This window comes from Sphaeramia orbicularis, chromosome 6 (genome assembly GCF_902148855.1).
Source record: "Sphaeramia orbicularis chromosome 6, fSphaOr1.1, whole genome shotgun sequence".
In the NCBI taxonomy this organism is placed as follows: domain Eukaryota; kingdom Metazoa; phylum Chordata; class Actinopteri; order Kurtiformes; family Apogonidae; genus Sphaeramia; species Sphaeramia orbicularis.
In genome coordinates, this window is record NC_043962.1 from 26,874,309 (window position 1) to 26,899,031 (window position 24,723).

The 24,723-nt window shown below is 38.3% G+C and overlaps 1 protein-coding gene across 1 annotated transcript; it reads right to left on the reverse strand.

The window, feature by feature from the left end:
• sema3ab (sema domain, immunoglobulin domain (Ig), short basic domain, secreted, (semaphorin) 3Ab) lies at positions 1-24,216 on the reverse strand. Its single transcript, XM_030136708.1, has 17 exons — positions 23,391-24,216; positions 15,555-15,715; positions 15,044-15,106; positions 11,083-11,202; positions 9,575-9,665; positions 8,698-8,817; positions 8,458-8,600; positions 6,821-6,935; positions 6,656-6,725; positions 6,428-6,572; positions 6,093-6,312; positions 5,900-5,991; positions 5,761-5,802; positions 5,000-5,157; positions 3,731-3,798; positions 2,816-2,961; positions 1-2,557 (listed from the first exon to the last, which is right to left on the reverse strand). The coding sequence occupies exons 1-17, from the start codon at positions 23,506-23,508 to the stop codon at positions 2,024-2,026; spliced, it is 2,406 nt and encodes an 801-aa protein (XP_029992568.1). The 5' UTR covers positions 23,509-24,216; the 3' UTR covers positions 1-2,023.
• Positions 24,217-24,723: the final 507 nt, after the last annotated feature.

Sequence of the window (24,723 nt, forward strand, 5' to 3'; positions counted from 1 at the left end):
TTATGAAGAGACATTTATTAGATCAGTAGAGTACATCACCATCAGCATCATGCCAAAAACCCAGCAGCAGCAGTTCATTTCCTCACTTTCACTATATGTCTAAGACAGATGCAGTGAGGCACTATATTTTGTCTTTATAATGATGATCGTATCGTATGCCCTTCTCTATTGAAAGTTTCACATATCTGGCATCCAACATCACTCCTTGGCTTAAAATCACTTTCTCAACGTTGGCTCCAGCTGTTTCTCATCTTCCTTCAACCTGACTTTTAAAAATAGATGAAGCTGTCAAACACTCAAAAGACAAAGTCATGTTACATACTGATGTGTTGCAATGCTCAGTGACATTGTTCATTTTTGTTAACTGGTGTGTGGACTTTGACATCCACTGAGACCTTATTTAGATCCTGTTTGTATAATTTCTGAATACCTAATAGAAATAGTATTTACATCTTCGAAATCATTAATATTGTGTACTGTATAAGCAAACAACAGAATAACAGTGAACAACATCAGACTAGAATATCATTGCTATAGCAAAACAGGAACACTACAATAGTATTCACATGCACTAGTACACAGTGTCATACTTGTCGAACATAGATCATAGTATTTCTATTTACAAAATGTTCACAGCTACATTCCAGGTTTGTGGGTGTATTCTTGTGCATTGGATTATAGTGGATTGTTATATCTGTTTTTCTATTACATGCAGTGAAATCAAGTTATCACACTGCTCTGTCTGTGAAGAAAATGTATATGCAGCCTAAATACGGAAGAAAAATACAGTATGGATACCGAGTAACTGCTCAGTATTTGATATGTGATAAGGTAATAATTAAACAATATTGATAAATAGCTTCCAGTCTTACAGTATCTGTGATAATACAGTTATTTGGATTGGTCCTGTAAATCCATTGAATCAAACCAAATGATATACTGCAAGGAAACAAAAACCTGCACACTGAAAAAAAAATATCTCCAGAATGTACATTATTGTATATCAATAAATACAAACAACATGGAAGAACTTCGTTGGACATATTTAAGCACTGGCATGATGCAGCTGGCAACAAAGTCTACAAAGATGATAACTTTATGACTGCTGAAAGGAATTTGATGATGCAAAAAAAAAGAAAAGATAAATAAAACATAATAAAACTTTTCTTTTGGAAAGTTTAGGGTGTAGAGATAAAGACTAGTACACAGTATCCCTGTTCACAACTGCTTTCGAGAAAACTTTCTTAAATAAATCTCTATCAGGAGAAGCAACATAAAGCAACAAGACAACTGCAAGCCATTCCCTTTAGTATGAGAAGAGTACAGTATTTACACATTTTAGCTACACAGTTATATATTTTCGACAAATAGTGAACATTGCTCCCAGTTTCTTGCAGTGCTTGGGCATTTTTCTGTCCTATTTCATTGTTTTAACCATCTACAACTCCATATACATCCCATCTTGTGCTTTCCAACAGCTTATCTTGTGCTTGTAGTTCCACTGCAAGTCCATTTGCTCTTCAGGTGGTTTTAATACAATCCCACTTCCTCTTCTTTTATATTTGTGTATCAAAAACAAACAAATTATTTTTTCAGGTATCTACTTTGTTGCACACTAACAAAGACACCTAACTAGCATGCCATGAGACAATGCCATTGACACAGTCATCTCAACATGGAGTCAGTCACATCTACAAGGCTGGTATACTGTACGTATCTAGTTCTTATGCTGGGTGACTCTGTCCCTTTGCAGTGTTCAGGCCACAAAGGCCAGCTGAGATAATATGCTCCAAATGTCTGGTGTGATAGGACATCCTGTTTCCTGCTGTCCTCTGCAGTGGTGTACTGTAAACATGGCTGCCCACGCAGGTGACACATTAACCACAAGATCTTATGTCAGTTTAACTTTTCTTTCCAGTCATTGTAGAAGCATGAAGGAGAAAACTGGTTGAGTTAATCACAATTAAAGAATGGGAACTGAGTGCTGTTTTAGGGTTAGGTGTAAAAGGTCCAGGGTTATAGGTCAGACACTGCGGGGGGCCCTCTCTAGTTCATGGGTCCTGCGGTTGCGCCCCTTCTGCCTCTCTTGCAGATGTTTCCACTTGGCTGCCAGCCCTTGAGCATGCATGTGGCTGTGAGGGTTCACTATCGCCTTCTGCTGCTGCTGCTGCTGCTGTGTCTGTACCTGCTGCACCAGGTGAGCTTTCTGCCTCTTGTGCTTCTTCTCCCTTTTCCAAATCTGCTCACAGAACTCGTCCACGCTGTTCAGAGTCGGATGATTAACCAAAGACAGGAAATCTCGGTACCACAGCTTTTGATTTGGAGTCTCTCGAGCTGGGGGAAGGTCCTGGATGGGGGCGCTGCTGGCAGCTTCTTCGTTACGATGTAGCAAATCCTCCAGGCGCTCGGTGTCAATCACCTCTAGAGTCACCTTCAGAAGTGTCTGCATGAAGCCGTGCTCGACTGCTTGGCACAGATAGATCCCAGAATCCTTCTTGTTAAGTGTGCGAATCAGCAGGCCCTGGTCTGTGCGGATGAAACGATCCTCTGATTTGATCTACATGGAGAGAAAATTGAAGGCAATAAAGAAAGAGTTGCAGACAGAATGATAAAGAAATGAAAGTAATTAGATTCACTATAAACTAATATGAGGTACTTTAAAAATCTAATTACAAATTCTTTCAACTTGACATAGCTGTGACATTAAATATTTATAAAATCTGAGACTGTATTATCTAAAGTAATCCTTATCAGCTAACATTTCCATTTATCTATTCTGAAAATTAGATTAAAGTTTCTTTAAGGTAGAGCCAACCTCTTGCTTGCGGTCATCAGTGGAGCGCTGATACTGCCAGTATGTCAGCGCTCGCTGGGACTTTGGACTGCACTCAAGGAAAGTACTGCTGTTCTCCACACCATACACAGTTTTATCCTGCAGAGTTGTCTGTCCGTTTAGTTCATCTAGAGCAACAATTAGAAGAAAGTTAGTTACAAAAGTAAAAACTTTAAGATATGTTTAACTGTCTGAAAAGTGTAGAAGTTTATCCCTCAGAGTAACAATGTCTGGTTTTCCTTTTTCTTTTTGACAGCATGTTTCTATCATAATCAGTCATGTGCAGCTTCCGTTACAGCAGCAACCACTGAAGGAAATGGGCTGTGACTAAAGCCTGGATCTTCAAGTATATAAATGCTATACAGTTAGATTGTTTTTGCACTGCAAGGTTAATGTTTTCCTGACTAATCTACTGCTTCTTTCACAGTCATTATTGTAAACTGAAGTTTGCTGTCTCTCTATCTGAGATCTTTAATCCAAAATAAAGTCAGTCAAACAGGTGGGGGGTGGTTGCGAGTAACAGAATTTGTTTGTATCGAAGCTGTTCCAACTCAAATAGGCCTGCAGAGAACAACAAGTTTGTTCTTCTCCAGTTATTAAATATTCTCAGAAGTATACTAGACCACAGAGTTTTGCTTTTGGACTGAGACCATGAAAAAGAGACAACCATGCAGGGGTCTTGGCAACAGAGAGGAATTCGGACCATGTTAATTACACGTTTCAGATGGACCAACTCTTATCTTCACACCCCCAGACACACATAAAATGTAAAGACAACAACATCACACACATTCAAGCACATTCAGTTCTCAATTCTCACTTTATATACATTTTCACAATTGAATAATGGCTTATAAATATGTGTTAGGAATACAGGTTTTACGTGTGTTTATGTACCGTGATGCTGCAGGTCTGAGCACTGTGTCAGCGGATCTCCATTCCTGATGTCTTGTCTCCTTGTTCTCCTGCAAGAACAAAAAATAATAAACACCTCCATGAGTCAGCAGAGACATTTGGGTATTCGTATTTATGTGTGTGGAGTGGATTTCATCTGTGCTTGTGTGAATGTGCGTATTAAATTGTGGTTTGGATGTGCAGCCATATTGGAGGCCAACACAAAAAGATAAACTAACAGGAGCCAGCACAGTGCATTGTAGAAAAGCTTTAATTATAGGGTGTGTGTGACAGAGGAATTTTAACCCAATCAATCATTTCAGCCTGTCTCTCCATCTCTATGGGCTGACAATGCAGTTGAGATGGAGTTTCAACTACACTGTCAATTATAACCCCAAGGATATTTTCTATAAACAATAACTGAAGAAACTATGGTAACAATGAACTAAACAGTTTCTTTCTCTCTCTGTTTCCCAATGTTCTTACCTGGTGTGCTCGCTCATAAATGCAGGTGTGTATTTTACATTCTAATGTCAAAAAAGCAGCGGGACACTGAACAACAAATAGAATCCATGGAGTTACGATTGGAGGCAGAATACAAAGAACACACTTGTTTTGCCCTGTGAGGATACTCATGCATGTCTTAACCTAAACTTGACCATTACAACTGAATGTCTGACCCTAACACACACAGATTAGTCCACGACAGTGAAACCTCTCACACCTACTTCGCCTGTAGTCTACAGCCTCAAGACATAATTTACTTAGGTTTTCTCTTACAGTAAACACATGAGGCAGGTTAAATTTCTAGCATTCTGGTAGAAATATGAGCCCGTACCTTTAGGGTTTTTTGGCAAATATACAAAGCCTGCACTACCTCCAAGTGTGCACTGCATCAGTGTTGAGTTACAGTCCAACTGCATATGTCCTCAATTTGTATGCGAAAACCCTTGTATCTGATTTGGTGTTTTCCGCAGTAAAGTATAGTTTGTATTTTAAACAAATAGTTCTCTTAAACAAGCAATGATTTAAACAGATGTTTTATATTTGGCAGGCTGCAATGACTTACAATGTGTTTCAGTTTGAGTAAGTGTTGCTTTATCCAAGGCATGTGTCAAATTCAGTATGTTTACTTGGCCAGATATATTGCATTATAGATTCCTGATCAAAAATACTATGTATGAATGCTAAACAAGTCAGAGTTAAACAAATGATGACAAAAAAAATCTATGTAAGATGCCAAGTAATACATGTGGACTGTGTCTTCAATACCTCTTAGCCATGGGGAAGTATCTGGAGCACTCGGTGCCATCCCATGCACAGTAAGGATCCCTGGCAAGACAGCATTCAGCGCAGGCCTTTCCATAAACCTCACATCTATGCAAAGGCATCTGGGACACACCAATGTCTGAGCCAAGGTAAAGTTGTTGCTGTGCATAAAGAAGAGAAATAAGACATTTTATCTTGTAAGAGCTACAATACACAGTATGTTTACATAAGTCTGGCTGGGTGGAGTGCTTAATACGCCTATTTTTTGGCTAAGCATGTGTTTGCAAGAGTAGCAGCGGTACAAGTCAGGAATGTGGACAGACCATCTTACTACATGTGCTCAGAACTCTTCAACCTGTCAATTATATGGCTGTTTCTCCCCTACATTTAGGATGATTAGCTAACCGTTCGCTGAAAAGCTAACAATTGAGATCTTTGTGTGATAACACGTTGTTTCATCTCAAAGTGTTGAAAGACAAAAGTGTCTTTGTTCTGTCCGCCAGCCCCACGGCAAGATGTGTCACCTACCGTGAAGAGCTCTCACTATGTAAACCATGAAAACACTTTTGACAAACAGACATTCTTGCGTAAAGCTACTATTTCCACCTGTCTGTCCCAGCTGCATTTAAGTGTGTCTATATCCAAGATGTATTACACTCATTTATTTAGGTCATTTCTTTTAATACCATTGTCCTGGACTGAGTTTGATGTCTCTACTACAGGATTTTAAAGCACTTTGTTGAAGTATTTAGATAAATCAATACCTGTTTTGTTGAAAGCTCCATTGCTGTAATGGCTGTTGGCTCCTGTAAGAAAAGAAATAATCCAAATACAACAGAAGAGATTTATTAGACACTGTACAGATCGATAATAATAATTTGGCCTGGAATTCTAGAAACTTACTCTGAAGACGGTCATTTCCTCCAGAAGGACTTCCTCCAAGTCATGCCAAGAACCTCTGGGGATGGATACCACCTTCAGAATTGTCCCCATGTCTAACATACAATGGAAATACATGTATAAAGTTAATATAAAGTCTCAATCAATGAGTTGTTCAATGTTTACAGAGCCTTATGGAAAATACATGAATGCACACCTGTGCCTATGAACATAACATCATAAAGTCCATCTTCTGCTTCTACTTTATCCACCACTATCTGTGTGAACTGATAGTCCACATCCGTTTTGACTATAATTGGTCGATGGTTAATGGGATATACAGGGTTGAACATGGCTGGGTGGCTCCGGGCAAAGGTTACAACTTCATCAGGAAGGTCTTTCGTTGTGTCAAATCCTCCAAATGTCTTGCTTGGGCACTGAGAAAAAAATATATGAAAAGAAACTTTCAATTCATTGTCATATAAGTACGAATTAACTGTAAGAAGCTGCTCAAAAGTTCATCTGTGTGTGTTGAAAGCAGACTGCACGTACTGTTCCAGGGCGTGGGTAGGGAACACGTCCCTGGAAGGGCACCCACTGATAGTTGGGTCCATCTCTATGAGCATAAGGACCCAAGAACACTCTCCTGATGTCTGTCATGCTGTACATACACACAGCCGAACCTTTAAAGATGTTGCTAATGGAGAGGAAAAAAAAAGAAAGTCAGGAAAACACAGGTCACGCAACCATGAATTACAGCCAATGTGAAAACCATGCTACCTGGAAGTGGTGAACACTGCATAGATGATTGGGCTCTTGGGATCCTTTGTGCTCATGATGAAAACATCCTCTGAAAGCCAAACATAAGGTTCTTTATATTAAAACCATATTGTCCAACAAAGGGAGAGCATTTATCTATGTGCAGCATGTTGTAGAGTTACTCACGTAGTTCATCAAAATGTGTGTCTATTCCATTGCTGCCAGGAACAGAACAAATAAGTCGAGCCTTCAAGAAGGTGGTCCACTTATTTACCAGGCTCCTGTGCCCTCCCAGGTCATTCTGTTAGTTAGATCACACATATGCATTTAGTAGCAGATATGGTGAATACTTCTTTTTTCATTTCTTTAATAAACAGAGACAATTGCAATATGAACATAAAATCACTATTATAATTATAACAGTTTATCTTTCACAATGTAGCAGTTTCAAGTCTGATACAATGATGAAAGCATCAGCTTGTGAATATAATGAATGAAATGCTGGTAGAGGAGTCACAGTGGCTAATTTCACGCTTTAACAAGATTATACACTCCGTCACCCCTTAGTTGGATGAAGTGTGCTATTTTACTGGTTGGCCACAAAGCATAAAACCTACCAAACCTCTGCCAGTGATGTCACTTTTTCCATGTTTTACCTTGTAAAGCATAATAAGTGAGGAAGTCACTGAAAGTGTGGTTAGTAGAAAAAAAAAGGCTTGACAGGGGACTTTTAAATGTGAATAGATGAAGTTGGGATAACTGTTCTAACTGCATCCATTCCATCAGTAATATTCCAGTTACTTTCTACTTTGCTGACTGAAATGTGCAAATATTTTCCAATACTAAAAAAAAAAAAAAAAGAAAAAAAAAAAGAAAATAAAGCTTTAAGGTGTAAGGATTTGATTTATCAAAATGATGCAGAAACATGAAATGAAGAAAGTGATTTGTCTTACTTATTTACTTACTAAGCAAATAGTACATCATCCAAGTTTTTCAGACTGATAAATCACATTATTTACTAATGTTATTAATTTGTCTAAACACACACCCAGATTGCATGTATCTATGCCTGATCCAGTGCAGAACTTGGGATCCATACACAGAAGCTCAATGTGCTGGCTCATAAAAACTTGTCTCAGTTGGTGTTGATTCATGACAGTAAATTAGAATGTGTCCAAATATGCACAGGCCCAAATTAATACCACAACTTGCATAATGGATCGCTTGTCTTGTGTTGAGCATAGCAGATTCTTAACATTCTGGGCAATCACACTGTTATGAGGAAGGCTCAGCTAATCGTGAGGTTACGGTCTGGACATCATTCACTGATCTGCAGTCACCTTCTTGGATTCCAATTTAATGAATGAGAATAGGATTTGGAAAGGCATAACAAGGCAAATGATTTAGCGTAAGTATCCCTTGGTGCTTGAGGGTGCTGCTGACCCGATCATTGCCAAAACCTGGCATTAGGATAACAGTGCTGCCATTGACAGGCGTTCGCCTCTCAGGTTCTGGTGACATTTAACATTTCTCTCAGGTTTCTGTCTTCAGGGGTGATTGTACCAGGCACAACAAAGCCCACTCTTCTCCCGGCTAAAAATAATCACAGATAACAGCTTCTGAAAGCCACCATTATGAAAGCCACTCAGACACCCGTCAAGTGTTTTTCCAGATACAGAAGCTATTTCACATTATGTCGGTGTGAGAGTGCGTGTGCCTTTGTGTCTCCCCTATTGTGTGTGCTTGAATTTTCCTTTGTGACAGCCAGCGAGTGTGTATATTTCAACAGATATGCAGCTGTGTGTTAATGAGTGTAAGCGTACTTTGCAGAGCTGTCCTATGCGAGCATGCGTGGCCTTCCCAGCATGCTCTCCATCCATAGCATTTTCTCTAAAGAACAGGTAGATTTTGTCGTCTTCTGGGTTGTCACTCTCGGGAATCAAGTGAACTCCCACAAATCTGGGGTCTACAACACATACAGACACCACACATTTGAGATGATGAGATGATTTTGTTTCTTAAATCAATTATGGTTCGCTGATTTTCTACTCTATTTTACTTACCATTCAGCCATCTGGAGTCATGCTGCTCTGTCCTTATGGGATGATGCTTGCCAAGAGTGCGAAAGATGGCAAAGTCCCGCCCCATAAAGTCAGCTGATGTTCCAGCATAAAGCTCCCCATCTGAATAAAAAAAAAAATGAATAGAAAGTATAGGATGAAAATGCAGTCGTCCTTCCTCCCCTGTGATCCAGGTGTGAAAGGCTGAAGAATTGTTCAGGGGTTTAACAGTTCAGGTAGACTTAGCATCCTCAGAGAACACAGACAGTGACTGACGTGATGAACATCAGGAGTGTGAAATTGGTATTAACATGGTAGGCATGGCTGAGAAAAAAAGGCGAGTGCATGATGAATGGATGGAGAGACAGGACAAAGGTGTGAGACAGGGGGAGTACATAATAATGCTGGTGAGACAGAAAGGAGGAGAAAGGATGAGAGGAGGAAATATGGGGTGATGGGCTGGAAAATGGCCATCTGTTAGGTCAAACGGCGTGATATAACACAATGTGACTAGCAATAATTGAGGTTAGAGAAGAAAGACATGCTCATACAGTCCTGGTTTATTTGCCAAAATGTTGCACAGAAAACCCAATTAAGTGTCATCTGCCATGCACACCCGCCACTTAAAAGAGGTATATTCAGATTGAAATAGAGTTTACAGTCCTGGCGATGACGGGTTCACACTGTGTAAACACAAACTACAGAGCAGATCCGCTTTTAATGAATGACAGGAATGCCCTGTTCTGTTATTCACACGTACTTTACACTCACTATGTTAGCTAAAATGAAAGACCACGGCAGAGGGTGTTTTCGGGACTCCCACGTTTTTTTATATGACCTTCCACACACAAGAACACAAGCACATCCGGTGTTAACTTACCAATAAGCATGGATGCAGTGAGTAACTTGGGATCATAGGGACTCTTTCCACGACCATTTTCTACGTGAGGCTCCAGTCGGAACACGTTATCCTGGGAAAACGAGAGACAGGAAACCTCAGGACTAATAGTGAATAAATGGAGTCGATTAGCAAATATTTTATGACACAGGACACTGAAAGTCATCAAAATGTAGAAGAATGTTGTAGTATTTAAAGAAAATGGTAATTACAACCAGCAATTATAGTTAAAATAATCACTTGAAACAAGAATGTGAATGAAGTCAGGCTATTTATTCTTGCAAAAGTGAGAAAAAAGTTGAGAATCATACAGCAATGATGAACAAATCCAAACTCAAAGGTTTGCCTCCTCTCTGTCTGGGAGATAGCTACAGTTGCGGAAAAAATTATTAGACCACCCTTGTTTTCTTCCATTTCTTGTTCATTTTAATGCCTGTTACAACTAAAGGTACATTTATTTGGACAAATATAATGATAACAACAAACATAGCTCATAGGATTTTAATTTCAGAGCTGATACCTAGCCATTTTCTATGGTTTTCTTGATCATAACCAAAATCACTTAAGTTCTTACATCAATAACTATGGCATTGAACTGCCAAAAACAGTACTTTTAGGCATTCCATGTTTTCTTTTCTGTCTGTTTTAGTCACATGATACACACAGGAGTTAGTACTTGATTGTACAACCATTGTTTCTGATGACTTTTGATGGTCTAATAAATTCTTCCGTGACTATATGTCTCCCATCTTCGGATCAGTGATACTATGGCTTATGGCATATATCTACTAAGGGTTTAATGTTTTTTTGTTTGTTTGTTTAAATGACATGAGATTAACACATTGCTAAGATCATACATAAATGAATACTTAAACGCTCTGTCTAACTAAATTATTACGATGGCTTGATTTTTCTAACACTAACTTAACTTATACTAACTCAGTATTTAAATGTTTCCACAGATGCATGCAGAAAAGTATCATAAACAATCATTTTCACCACTCTCTATGACTTGGTGACCTCTCTGCTAATAGTAAACAAATTATATATCTAGGTTATGATCTATATACAGTAAATGGCTTTTCTCAGGGATATTTCCTGCCTCTAATTGTCTGTAAATAGCCAACTAATGAATAGGAAATGCACATTTATAAGTCTGACTCAGTGACATTTGGAGGAGAAGAGAGCAATTTTCTTCCCTCATTCTCAGTTGAACTCACCAAACACACTCACAGCAGCTTTATATTAAAGTGATGAATTGGAAAAACTGCACACTGTGAAACCCTGTGTTTAATTTTCCACTCCATTTTGCTGAATGAAACCATTTTAATGTAATTAGCAGGTCATTTATTAGGAAAAGAATGCATTTACACCATAATGACACGGTCCTGGCCTCTAAATGCTGTTTTTAGTTTACATCCTGGTACAAATATTCAAAACAAATTCTACCAGTAATCGAAGGTGAAAATAGAAACAGCTTGTGCTTGTACCTCTGGTTTTTTGCCCACCTCCAGGTAAGCACACACAGGATGGAAGGCTCCTGTCCCACATACATAAAAGTGTGTTTGGTTGAATGGCTGCAACACCTTGATGAAGTTTGAGCACTCCCTCTGATGGAGCAAAGACAGAAAAGAAGTGAGTTGTTACGTACGATCGATAGATCGATAGATCGATAGATAGATAGATAGATAGATAGACAGACAGACAGACACACAGACAGACAGACAGATAGATAGAGAGATAGAGAATAGACAAAACAAAACAAGCAGGTTAGTAACCACATTAACATTAGCACTGAGGTTAGTATATACTCTAAAAAGAACTTGCTAAAAAAACTTACTCTAATGAACTTCCTGTACAATACTGTAAATAAAACACTTCTAATTTAAAAATCTGTAGAAAGATAAAGATGAAATAAAATCCACCGATACATAGATGTTTTATTGATCTTCTGGATAAACAAATATGGTCAAACCAAACTGAGAGCACAGGCCAAAGAGGAAAAAGACTAAGCTATAATCCTGGGGCCTTTGATTCTAACAGAGAACACAGCTCCTCTACGCTAAAATCAGTGATATTCTAACATTTATCAGCATAGTGCAAAGTTGCTGGAAATTTATGACCAGATTTCCCACTTGAACCTATGACTATAATTTTCCTGTACTCTCACACAAATAGATGCTTTTTTTTTCACAGTGGCATCTTCCACTGCTGACCTTAGGGCTACATAATTTCCTGTGGCATCAACATGAAATCCACCGAAGAGGGTATTAGACTGTAGGGTAACAAAAGAAGCAGGCAAAAAAAAGGCAAGAATCAGAAATATTGTACAGCAGCTAACTGTCTCTGTATAAATGTGTTTGTGATTCTGATTTCTCCAAAGCTCTTACATCAGTGGCTTAAACATTTACTGCTTACTCATTACAGACCGAGCGGAAGAGGTTGGGGAGGGCATCTGTATGTGATATATGCATTGTTCCAGTGCCATATGCCATTTTCCCTCGTGCTCCGGCAGCACGTGGCTGAACAGAACTGACCTCAAATCAAACTTAATATGTTGTTACATTTTTACAATGAAAAAAAAAAAAAAAAGGAAATGCAGCACAAATTATGCCTGACTAAGTTCATCTGGCTTTACTCGGTCATCGGTAGATTGCAGCCTCTCTTTGTGTGAGCTTTGGTTTCCATTTTAGCAGCTGTTTCTTTTATGTGCAGCCTTTGAAGGAGAATAATGAACATTATTATTGCAGTGAATTACACTCTCCTGGATGTTCTGTTCACACTTTCATGATAAATGAAAATATTTAGCATGTTGTTTGAGACAGGTCATGGTGCTGTGTGCAGTTCAATGACCCTGTGATACTTATAGTGTTATAGTAGTATTTATTTCATTAATAGTAAGAAAGAACATTATAAAAGCAAGAAATATAAAATGGAGACTCAGGAAGGTGAAAAATTTAGCTTTTTTACATTAAACAATTGTCTTGATTGGAAACTGCATAATGCAACAGTTTTTTTTCATACATTTTAAAAATTATTTTTATTTTATGTATGTATATATATATATATATATATATATAAATATATATATATATATATATATATATATATATATATATATTTATATATTTATTTATTTATTTATTTATTTATTTATTTAATGGAATTTTCTTTGCAATGGACAGCATTTTTTAAGTAAAACCGTCAAATTTTTGTTCCCTACAGAGGACAGAAATCCATTACTGGGTCTCAGGAGGATATATGTCTTAATGTAAATATTTCTACTAATTTATTTGATTTTGTGTAGTTACAGAATGTAATCTGAACTTTTTCCTATTCAATTCTATTGCTTGTTAGTGCTCAGCAGTGATTTGGTTGGCTAGGAGCTGCAGCTTTACCATTTGTGGAAGGACTGCCACATCATTCACACCCATCCATCTCTTTTTTTCCTTCTGTATTTCATCTCCTGAACTGGTTGCTTTCATTACACCAGGGAGCATCAGTGGACACACTCTCCATCTCGCTTGACCCCCCTTTAATTATCACTGTGTGACTCTATAACAAGAAGACCACCCTTCGGGGCATCTTATTCATCTATGCCACAATGTTTACAGAAAACAGACAAAGGATTTCATAGCCCTTCAAATTAGCCATACAGGGGGGTGCAAATGCAGGAGACCTTGCCCTGTCCTGACTAATGCCTCCGTAGCAAGGCTGTGAACTGATGCATGAACAGCATAGCCATGATTTTACATTCCACTCTTTTACCTTAGGGCCTATTGAATATAGAACTCATAACACGGCTAGCGGGGAGCGAAGGAAGCTCGTCAATGTGTTTTTACACAATTTCACAACGCCACACAAGCTGCTTTAAAACAGCACTTGGCCAGATACAGGCAGATGTGATGGCTTGTCATGCAAGGGGTGAGTGAGGTAAAGAGTCTAAAAAAATCCTCGAACTTAATGCCAGAACAAGAGGCCTTTGTATTGTATACTAGATATTTTATGCAAAACTATTGTATGGCTTTAAAAATCCCAAGTAATTGAGTGTTTATTCAATATATATGTGCATGTACATTGCTGTAAGGTAATGTAGTAGTAGTAAGAGCAGCTTCAAAAAGATGTTAATAACACTTTTAACTGATAGAGAAATGACTATAAGACACATATGATTATGATGGAAAGGTGATTTTATGGAGTAAAGACAGTCAAATAATTTCACTGTAACAAGTTGTTGTTTTTAGGCTTGCTTTTATGTAATCTCATCACACTTAAAATAAGACATAAGCACCTAAAGAGTAACTTTTCAGTGAAATATAAGAACTTATTTTTAGACAATAGATCATGAAAATCTTGTTTCAAGAAACCTTAACAAGAAAATTTTCACTTGTTCCACTGACAGATTTTTTTGCTTGAATTAAGCAAAAAAAAATCTTGAATTAAGCAAAAAAAATCTGCCAATAGAAGAAGTGAAAATTATCTTGGTAAGATTTCTTGAAATAAGATTTTCAAGATCTATCATCTAAAAATAAGTTCTTATATCTCAATGAAAAGTTACTCTTTAGGTGATTATGTCTGATTTTAAATGTGATGAGATATTTTGACTAGAAATGAGAAAAATATACTTGGCAAGATTTAGATTTTTTCCATTATTAGTTGATGAAATGTTTGAATGTGTTTGTTTTTGTGATATTAAGTATGGACGCATGAACTAAATACTGCACTTATGTTTTATCATTTATTGTCATCTTTTGGCAATAATTTGTTTTGGTCAAAAATGCTTGAATGAAGTAAATAACTAATTAAGTAGATAGACAGACAGATTGATGCACTAATGGACTGGGTATTATCAGGTTATCAGTTTTAATAAGGTAATAACAGGTTTTCCACTTCATACACTGGAAAGTGGCCTGTTGTCAGGACATTACGGTGAAGCAATCCCATCCATTTGTGAACATACAGTAATTTAAAGCTCAGACAGTAACATGGAAACATTAAAGTCCAATAACTTAGGATCACTAATGCCTATGATCCATGAAAATATGACATTATCCATGCAATACTGCAGTAGGTCTGGCTGAAAGAACAGAGATTTCCCAGGCTTCACTCTATTAAATGGAGTTCCCAGGGGCTTGAGAAGTGATTAAGGTCAAATGATGGTCTCAATCTTGGCACTGAGATTATAGTCAGACCTATAGAGAGCTAGAGGGTTCATTGTCCACATGACAGATTGGATATGTCAACACACTGGTTAAAATAAGCAGAAAAAGATCTTTTGTTGTTGTTGTTGTCTGTGGATTAAGTGTGATCTATCTGGAACACATCTAATCCTAGTCTGAAATAGAAGATCTACTTTAAAACTTCCTGTTGTACATTTTACATAGAAAACAAAACAGAACAAAGACACATCCATAGAGGTCGGTGCTAACACCCACTGCTTTTAGTTCTTACCGACAGATCTTTTCCTGCCCACTTGCATTCATCCCTTCTGGTGGAAGAAGCCGTCCAAGGGATCTACAACACAAAAGCAGGTCCTGTACATGTTAGGACTGAGGCTAAACAAAGAGAAACAATCAACCCTCCTTGAATCAATTTTAGTTGACAGAGCTACACCTCGTGTGCATGCATGTGTGTATATAAGGGTTGAAGGGGCCACAGTGTGATTTGTTATCCACTTTGTTTCAGTTTACTCCATTATTTATCCAGGTGTGCCGAGAGCAGCTAACAAGCCTGGCACAGCATGTGATCGTGTGCGACAGCCCTGGTCTGAAATATTCATAAGGCACTTTTCTGTAGAAACAGAAAAGTGAGTCCCGAGATACCTGATCCCCCGACTGGCACTCCGGATAGAGATGCACATCGAAGCAGGTATTAAGTTGGTCAGAAATGCAAACACATTTACAGTCATGGATGAATGAATGCATGAAACCACCAGACAGACAGAAAACCATGTTGGCTTCACCTGTGCATAGTCTTTGCTGATGTTAAGGAGGTTGAAGGAGAAGATGTGGTCCTTGGCTCCCACCACAAGCCTTCCTTTCTCCTCATCCAACAGGAAGGTGTGGTAAGCTGAACTGTTGGCCAGACCTTCAAATGTCACTAAGTTGTTGGATTCCAACATATCTGCAGAGTAAACGGAAAGAAAACTATGGTCAGTATAATATAATAATCCCACCATGAAAATTACAGCAACTGCTGCCAGCATGAAAACAGCAGATCCCATCAAAGCGAATCCACCGGGTCAGTATTATTTATATTATTTTAAACTTTTTGATTTAAAGCATAGCGTGTAATTTCAGCTGGATGAGGTTTATCAATCAAAACAGTAGATGATGTTGTGAGGTGGCATGTGATCATGGGAATTGTTTTGACCACCACCGCTGATGACAATCTATCTGAGGCACAAATCACAGTTGCAGATGAGGTCATGTATAAAAGTTTTATTCATGGTATGTTTAATGATATATTTTCATGTTATGCTATTTCTTTCTGATGAAACAGCTGCAAATAACATTCAAAGCTCAGTCAATTAAGGTTATATGACACCGCTGTTCAAATGATCCGTTATACTGAATAAAATTATGCATTTCTCTAAATTTGAACATTAGTGGAAAAATATAACATAGGCCTAGTATTTCATTGGGAAAATAATAGAATATATTCTGTATTAGGATTTAACTTTTTTTTTTTTTTTTTTTTTTTTTTTTTTTTATAGAGCTTTTCAACATTTATAGAACTTTTCAACATTTAACAAATATAACACTTATAATTTCAAGTAATATGTTCATAATACAAAGATTGACACTGGACATGATAAACAAACAGAACCCATAGACAGAAAAAAAAGGCAATACAAACAAAACACGCATACAGACTTTACATTTTTAATGGTAATCACTTTGCTTGATACACTGCAAAAATCAAAATTGAATAAAGCAAAAAAAAACTGTCAATGGAAGAAGTGAAAATTATCTTGGTAAGATTTCTTAAAATAAGATTTTCAAGATCTATTGTCTAAAAATAAGTTGTTATATCTCACTTACAAGTTACTCTTTAGGCGATTATGTCTTATTTTAAGTCTGATGAGATATTTTGACTAGAAATAAGAAAAATACACTTGGTAAGATTTTGTTTTTTGCATTGCATTTCTAGGCACCACATTCTTTGACCACAGGTTCACCTCTCCATTTGTCAGTCTGCTGGTTCAACTACAGAGTACCACACACTGTCTGTTCGAGGATTACTCGTCTGTGCCCCGAGGGTTCACTAAATAAATAAATGTTACATTTGGTTGTTGGCTACATTTCGGATAGGATAGTGTTCTTTTTTTGGTCAAAGCTTCCTTTATGGGTATTTCAGGATATATTTTTTTTTACAAATTGTTCTCAAAACTAACAGTTGACTCAACCGAAGCAGCTGACAGATAGTGAAAGGTCATTGCCAAGCCAAAATGGACTCGGCAGGTAATGCCAGCTCTGGGAGCCAATGATCAAACCGTCTGCCTGGTGAAGTGACCTTGGCCAGAGCAGCCAAGCACAAATATGTACATACACAGTGGAAAAATAGGAGGAATATAAGGAATATAAAATGTCATATTGGTCTGCTAATATTCCATGGTCCAAACTGTGGTATTACTGTAAACCACATCAGTTATTAAGACATGCTACTATTTGCTGATTTTAGGAAGCCACACTTCACGTTTTGCAGCATAATGCAGAGCTGCGCCAACTTGGGCAGACAAGTAGACATTTGCTTTCACAGCGGAAATATGAATTTGTCACAAACAAATATTAAGGATCTCATTACCTTAATGTCCTCTAAAATGGAATTCTGGCTCTGACACTATGCCAGTTTTTATGGAACATGTGGTCTCACACATTTATACACAGACTCCCACATGCACACATCCACGCTCTCTCTCTCTCTCTCTCACATTTTGTTCTCACCCGCAAAGTCTAACCGCTCCGTGACCCCCTCCCACTGACCACCCACACAATTGGAGGGAGTAGAAGACCTGCTTCCTTTGATGCTCTCCTCTCTCAGAGAAAGAGAGCATCAGAGAGTAAATAACAAAAAAAAAAAACAAGAAAACATGCACATGAATATTTTAGCAGGGAGAATGCCCCCTCTCTGAAGTGTGTCAGAGCCCGAGAGAATGAGAAGACACAAGCTAAAGAAAAGCTGATATGAAAGAAAGGAAAATAGGAAAAGACGGGCACCATGTGTCAGGCCCATTCATAAATTCTGTAAATTTATTAATAAGACCAGGATCATTTAAAGCATTTTCCCACACTTTTCGCTACTTTACTGTAACTAATATTTTCTTTCTTTTCTTTCTTTCTTTCTTTCTTTCTTTCTTTCTTTCTTCTTTACACTGACAGTCAGTGAAAAATAGACAAGGTGGATGGAAGGCAGAAAGGATGACTGCACACACAGCTATACAATACACTGTAGTAATGAGCAGACTGCTGTCTTTATCATAAGACTTTTCAGGATTTATTTGATGTCCAGTGCCTCAGCTTTACTGTAAAGGGGAAAGATTTAGACAGTCTAAGATATAAATTCATTGCACTGTGTGATCCAGCCCTGAGGCACTCAGAACTTGACATATATCTGACATCTGAAGCCCACAAGGGCCTTAAGTGTTCTTGACGTCTGCGTCCGTCAGATGCATAAAGGGCCTTGTTCAAAGCATACAGCAGTTCAAGACAATACTGCTGTGTCCATGAATATTTACTGCACTGTAATTTATGATGCAGGCAATAATATTTATAGTTTTTTAGCAGGGTATTATTTTCACCAACATCAGTATTTAATATGGGTGTAAAAAATGTTCTGGTTGACTTTGGGGAAAAGTTACTTTACGTTCCTTCCTTCTCATATTTTATTTCAATGAGAAAATTAATTGAAAATATGAGTAATTCATTTACTTCAAAGATTATTGGATATCACATAACATAGGAACAATCTTAGAAATGGAAAAAAGTTCAAGGTGAAAACAAGTTGTTGATAAAGTATTGCTTTACAGTCCAGTCCGAAGCTGTGTCCCAGATTTATGTTCCTCTGTAGCCATGGTGATCAATCATTAGTGGAGCCACTGTAAGCTTTTCACTGACAGCACAATAACACCCGCCTGATACCTCTGACCCTTTTTCACCTGTACCAAGGCTACATTTGTGTGGGAGAGAAAGACTGTGAGAGATGGACCATGCACCACATTTAATATTTTTACTTTTAGGAACCACATGTTTTTTAATGTAGGAATATAAATACATAAGGTAAATGTTTTAACACTGAAATACTTTTTGCACACATATGAGCAAAGAAAACCTGAAACATCCCTTCTGGCACTTAATTCAATAGCTAAAAACAAAATGAATAGTGTATTTGTGTCATTTTCATAGGATTTAAAGGAAATATGTTTGCATTATAAGGAATAAGTTGTCAAGAGGGAAAGGAGGGCCTGCACAGACAGACGAATGCACCTGATTCCTCCTCAAAGCACATCCCTGACTGAAAGAACTGAGACCCGCATCCCCATATCCACCCACAAGCATACACACAATTTGTCTATGGGAGTAGTGTCCATGGAAACAGGCCATTCAACAGAGACTACTGCTGAGTTATTAAAAACTAAGCATCCACAGAGACAGATGCTCTATGGGTATTGTGTGTAGGTCTATGCATGCGTTTGTGTCGCATATTGTGCTTTGCAGCAGGATACAGACGTGTGTTATTGGAATGAAACAGGATGTTTCTGAGTCATGCCAGAGGCAGTAGCCCTTACATGTCTGAACTGGATTTGCCTCTGGTAAACTATAACAGGTGTGTATGTAAGCAGGAAACAATGCTCTTTTTTATTACTGTTTATTTTCCACCTGCAACTCAAACTGAAACGGTAAACAGTTTAAATAACCAAAAGCTAATTTAAAAAAGTAAAACGTAGTGTTTTAAACTAACTATGCTCACCAAGCAATAGTTCACCAAGCAGACAGGAAGACAAATAGACCAGTGTCTTGACAAATGTAAGAACTGTAACAGGTGTTGGCTGCTGCCGGTCAAGATTCACAGAAATGTCACTTTTTACTGCTTTTTTCTGACAACTTTTCTTTAACTGTCACTTTTGTTTTCACATCCACTACCACAGTTTCTTTAGTGAGTGAGGCTTTACAGTCCATCCACCAACAATTGCATTAGCATCCTCCTCTTCCTTGCTTCCTTTTCTTTTACTCCCTCTCTCATCACTACTACATTATTTTACAATGTGTTTAAGAGCGAGGGGCAGGGCAGAATAGCAAAAAGCAAGATATGGAAAGTGAGAGAGAAAGAGACAGAGAGCGAGATGAGGGGGCAGATGGAATGGATTCAAAGAATCAACAGTCCCATGTGAGACCGATAAAAATAAACTCTTTTACCCTACATTCTCTGCGTCTTTCTCTTTCTCTACTGGAGGGCATAGGCAGTGCTATCTAAGTGCTTTCTGTGGAAAAGTAGAAACACATCTTAACAATAACCCACATGTGGCCGTATTGTATACACGGACACTGATGTTTGGTCCTGGTTCAGTAGCTACACTGATGCTCATTGTTCACACGGCCGAGTGTATGATTGCACATTGACAAAACAGAACATATCACTGCATCAGTTCAAGTGTATACAGTACAGTTACTGATTCACCCCTGCCTGAGGGAAAACACCACCAAGCTTCATCAGTCAAGTAATTTGTTCATTGTCAACCAGAAATTGCGAAAGGTTCTCTTTCACATCTCTTAAGATTTATAGTTCTTCTTCATAGAGGTTCAGGTTTGAGGTAGTTTATTGTATTTAATGATGGATAAACAGACTGCAATTTACTATTAAGTCATTATCAGTGAGCATATTTAACTGGAATTGAATCTATCTATTTATTGTTTGAAGAGTTGGGACTGTTTGTCAAACTGCAGACTGACCCAAGGTGCTAACATGGCTTACAGTAAAATACTCTTGTCAACAGTGTGACACTGATTACACGGATTGTTGATCCCTACATCAAACAAAGCCTATTTGTTTGCTAATTCCCACAAGCACTTGTGATTATGCAAGCAGACATAGACCACAAAAGTCAACATATTCATCACATAAACTATCTGTTGTTAGGAAGAACAGATGAGAAAGTCAAATGACTACAAATACTTCTACGAAAACAAATTGAGAAATATGTCAAAAAAGAACAAGTGAAACAACATTCTGAACCTGAGAAAACATTCAAATATGTATTTTAGCCTCATCAAACATCTAGAGAGTTAAGGATAAATTCCCACGGCCATCCAGAGTCAACAAGAATCTCAACTTCACTGCAAATGAAAATAATTAAAATAAATTACAGGCATTTAGGAGAAATTATCTGTTCTGCAGCACTGATCTGACACCACAGTGAAAATAGGAGTAACACAAAATAAAACTAGCTGTGTCTAGAGAAAAAAAAGTGGAAATCAATGTTTCAGTGTCTATTCTTGGCTCTTTTTCCACCTCGTTATTCAAGAATAAGGATGTTGTGTTGCTGTGAATGTATTTATCTGTGTGTGTGTCTGTGGATATGTCTTTGTACTTTTGTGTAAGCCCTTGGCTCTTCTCAGAAAAGGGGTGGACAGGTCGGACAGAAGGAGTACTTTTGGCAGAACACCCACATCCTATAAAACTAAAGTACCCGCTCTTCCCATCCCCAGACAGTAAACAACATGTGCTCTACTTCTCCTAACCCATAAACTCAAAACCATATGGATCTGAGTTTACTCCCAAGAGGATCAATTTACCTTGAGGGTGTGAATTGATCTCATATTAGTTTATGTAAAGGTAAAACATATGTGAAATGACTCTATTTATTGTGCTGCAGTGTACTGTAAACCCACGACCTCCTACTACCTCATCATCACCCATTCACTTTGTTGTTGATACAGTTGGACCTAAGCTCATGTTTAGGTAGCCATGGGGTACCATTGTTATCGTTCCCCCTTCTCCAGTGCCCTTCTGGCCCCCAATCCTTGCATCTAAAGATCTGTTGGAATCTCCTGGGGTTCAGGAGGGAGACTGTGTGTAAAAGTGGGTGGGTGGGTGGGTGGGTTGGTGTGTGGTGGTCAGGAAAGAAAGCATAAGCGAGAATAACTGTTGTCAGTCGGGGGTTCATACTGTGGAGGAAGAAGACTGCTGCTCAGGTTTTGCTTTTGAGATAAAAACGTCCCAGCTGTGTCCCTAGAGTCAAAACTGTGTGGATGTCTGCACCCAGATGGACACATTAAATTGGACACATGAAGATTTTCCAAGTATTTCCACTGACCTGTAGGGGTCAGAGTTCCTTCACCTGACAACCCCCGTGCCCTGCTGCTAAGACGCACTTTACTCAAGACTGAACAAATTCTCAGACTGTGCTGTTTCATAACCTACCAAAGTGAACCAAAATTTTCTTTTCATGTAAATCTAAGTCTGCTTCACCTTTCACAGGGGTAATAAATAATTTATATGCTGATATAAATGATTCATAATGCAATAATCCCATGTAACTTGCCTAGTGGGACCTTCAGTTGATGAAATTCTTCATTATTACCTGAATAAAATTGCCTCCACTTTACAGAAATTAAAAAAAATATATATCCTGCTCACTGTCCTCTGGCTAAAGCTGTTAAGCCAGTGAAAGTGCCAAATATTGTGCCCAGTAGCCAAAATGCAAATGACATGGAATGGATATTCTTAATATGGTGATGGTGGAACATAAGCAGGCTGGTCAGGGTGCTACCTGAAGACTGTACTTCTAATAGAGATATCACTGCATGGGTGTGTCCCACCTAACTGACAGCATGTGGTTTTAAATGACTGATATGCTCACAGGTATCATTAGCTATCTACAGATGGCTGTGTATTTGTGTGTGTCTGCGTGCATACATGCATGTGTGCGCGCGTGCTTGTGTGTATAATTATGGATCTCCCAGTGCTGAGCGAGAAACATTTCTCTTTGGGAAAGCCATCTGCTGAAACAGACCTGCACCATTCATCCTGAGTATAATTACCATGCAGGAAAGAATTGAGTGGAAAAATGACATCCAGGAAAAAGAAAGAGAGAGGGAATAAATGATTCTCAACTGCCAGGGAGTCCATGTCTGGCACCACTTTTCACTGCAAAACTGACAACTGCAGTTGATCAAAACAGGCGCAGAAACATAGAAATATAGAGTACATCAGAGAAACACCCAGATAATGAACATCTTTAAAGATGTCTGAAGATATTTCATGCTGGAATGCTCTTTTGATTGAGTTTGTTAAATTACAAAAATATTTTAAATATCTCTTTTCTTGATACAATAGAATATGTTATAATGTATTTTTATCCTATCTCATTATTCTGTGGGTTTTTTTTCTCTTAATGAACCAATGTACTACAAAATGAACAGTTATAATGTCTCTATAAGAAAGCCATGATATCTCTTCCTACCAAATCAAATATATGGAACAGTTTGAGTTTTATACATAACTGAAAAAAATCAGATAAATCAAGTTTGCAAAACAAAAAAATTAAATTTAAATGATAAGTTACACACAATATTGTCACAGATACAGACTGTGTATACCTTGATTAATTAATGTATTGTCTTTAACTAAATTTACTTTTTAGGATTTTGGAGCATCTCTCTGACTTTAAGTCTAAAGGCTGAACATGTAATATACTCTGACAGACTGTAACTAAAGCCAAATCACAAGCGATTAAATATCAGCATTTTTTAGATACAAAATTTCTGATTAAAAACACATACAAATTAAATAAACCTACCTTTATAGGAGAGTTTTAGCCGGGGGATGTTATTCTTGGTCTGTTGAGCTCCGTTACCCTCTGTCCTGAGAACTATGACCCCACAAAGCAGCACAATGCTGCCCCAGAGAGAGCCCATGGTCCTGGGGCAAGAGAAGCCAGAGAGATCCTTTAAATACACACCTCCAGCCTGTGAGGTGCACGAGTCTCAAATCTGGCTGCGTAAAAAGAAATACTGGGAGAAGAAATGTTCCTGTTGTCCTGTGACTACAAATAAAAGGTTGAGGGTCAGTCCAAATTGGTTCTCAGAAGCTCTCGTCCCCAAGCCAAATCAAAAACCCTTCCCCGTTCCAGGGGTCAAAAGCCAGAATTAGAGTCCACCTCCAGGGGAAAAAGAACCTGCAAAGCAGAGTCAGGGGTTATGGTTCAATGTCACTGCAAGTGAACTTTCTTCACAAGTAAGTCCAAGGTAAAGTTATCCGAACTAAGCCCAACTATGACACCAGCTCCACCATACTAAATCCTAAGAGCGGTGTGAAGGTTTGAATATGATTGCCATAGTTTTCTGTCTTGCTCCCTAACCAGCATGGAGCTCTGTCTAAACAGCCATCCACGTTATCGCTGAGTCTCTTCCTTTTAGCTAAAGAAAGAAAAACAGGTCCAGTTTGTTTCAGCTGTTAATCAAATCTGCTTGCTAAGCACAATCTGCAGTGACTCTCTGTCTCTTCCCCCTTTCACTCTGTTTTTCTAGCTGCCTCTCTTTCTACTTAACACTCCTCTGGACTAGTTCAGCCCCACTCAGCGCAGCTCTGCCCTGTCCCCTCAGCACAGAGCACACACTGCAACTGAGAACAGCTGAGGCAGACAGCACAGTCAGAGAGAGGGAGAGAGAGAGAGAGAGAGAAGAAGAGTGGAGTGTAGGCGGGAGAAAGGGCGAGAGAGCACAGAAAGCATGGGAGAAAAGAAAAGTGTGAAAGCAAAAGTAGTAGGAGAAGAGAGGTTAGGGCAAGACAGGAGGATATAAAGAGTAGAAAAACAGGAAAACATAGCTGGAACCTGAAAGCAAAACATTTTGTAGAAGCTGGTATCATACTGGAGTACATAACATTTAGTTTTCTCAAATCAAAATACATACACAAGCACTTTAATCAGGTCTAAGCCTTCAGACAGAAAAGAGACTATAACGGTCGCACCTATTTATCTGTCTCCTTTGCAATTTAACACAACTGTGATCATACTTACCTGAGTCTGATGGATTAGAGTCAAAATATCTGTGTTGCACCTCATGGTTTATATGTAACTACCTGGACAAAGACAAATACATCTTGTCAGGCCCATCTGTCTGGTGATGGCG

Bases quoted from the DNA above. Each gene is read 5' to 3' on its own strand.
- sema3ab (XM_030136708.1), bottom strand. From the start codon at position 23,508: ATGGGCTCTCTCTGGGGCAGCATTGTGCTGCTTTGTGGGGTCATAGTT. The intron at 3,799-4,999 runs GTATTGAAGACA...TTGTTCTTGCAG, and splicing joins TACTTCCCCATGGCTAAGAG to GAGAACAAGGAGACAAGACA. The intron at 2,558-2,815 runs GTTGGCTCTACC...CTCTCCATGTAG, and splicing joins CTGATGACCGCAAGCAAGAG to ATCAAATCAGAGGATCGTTT.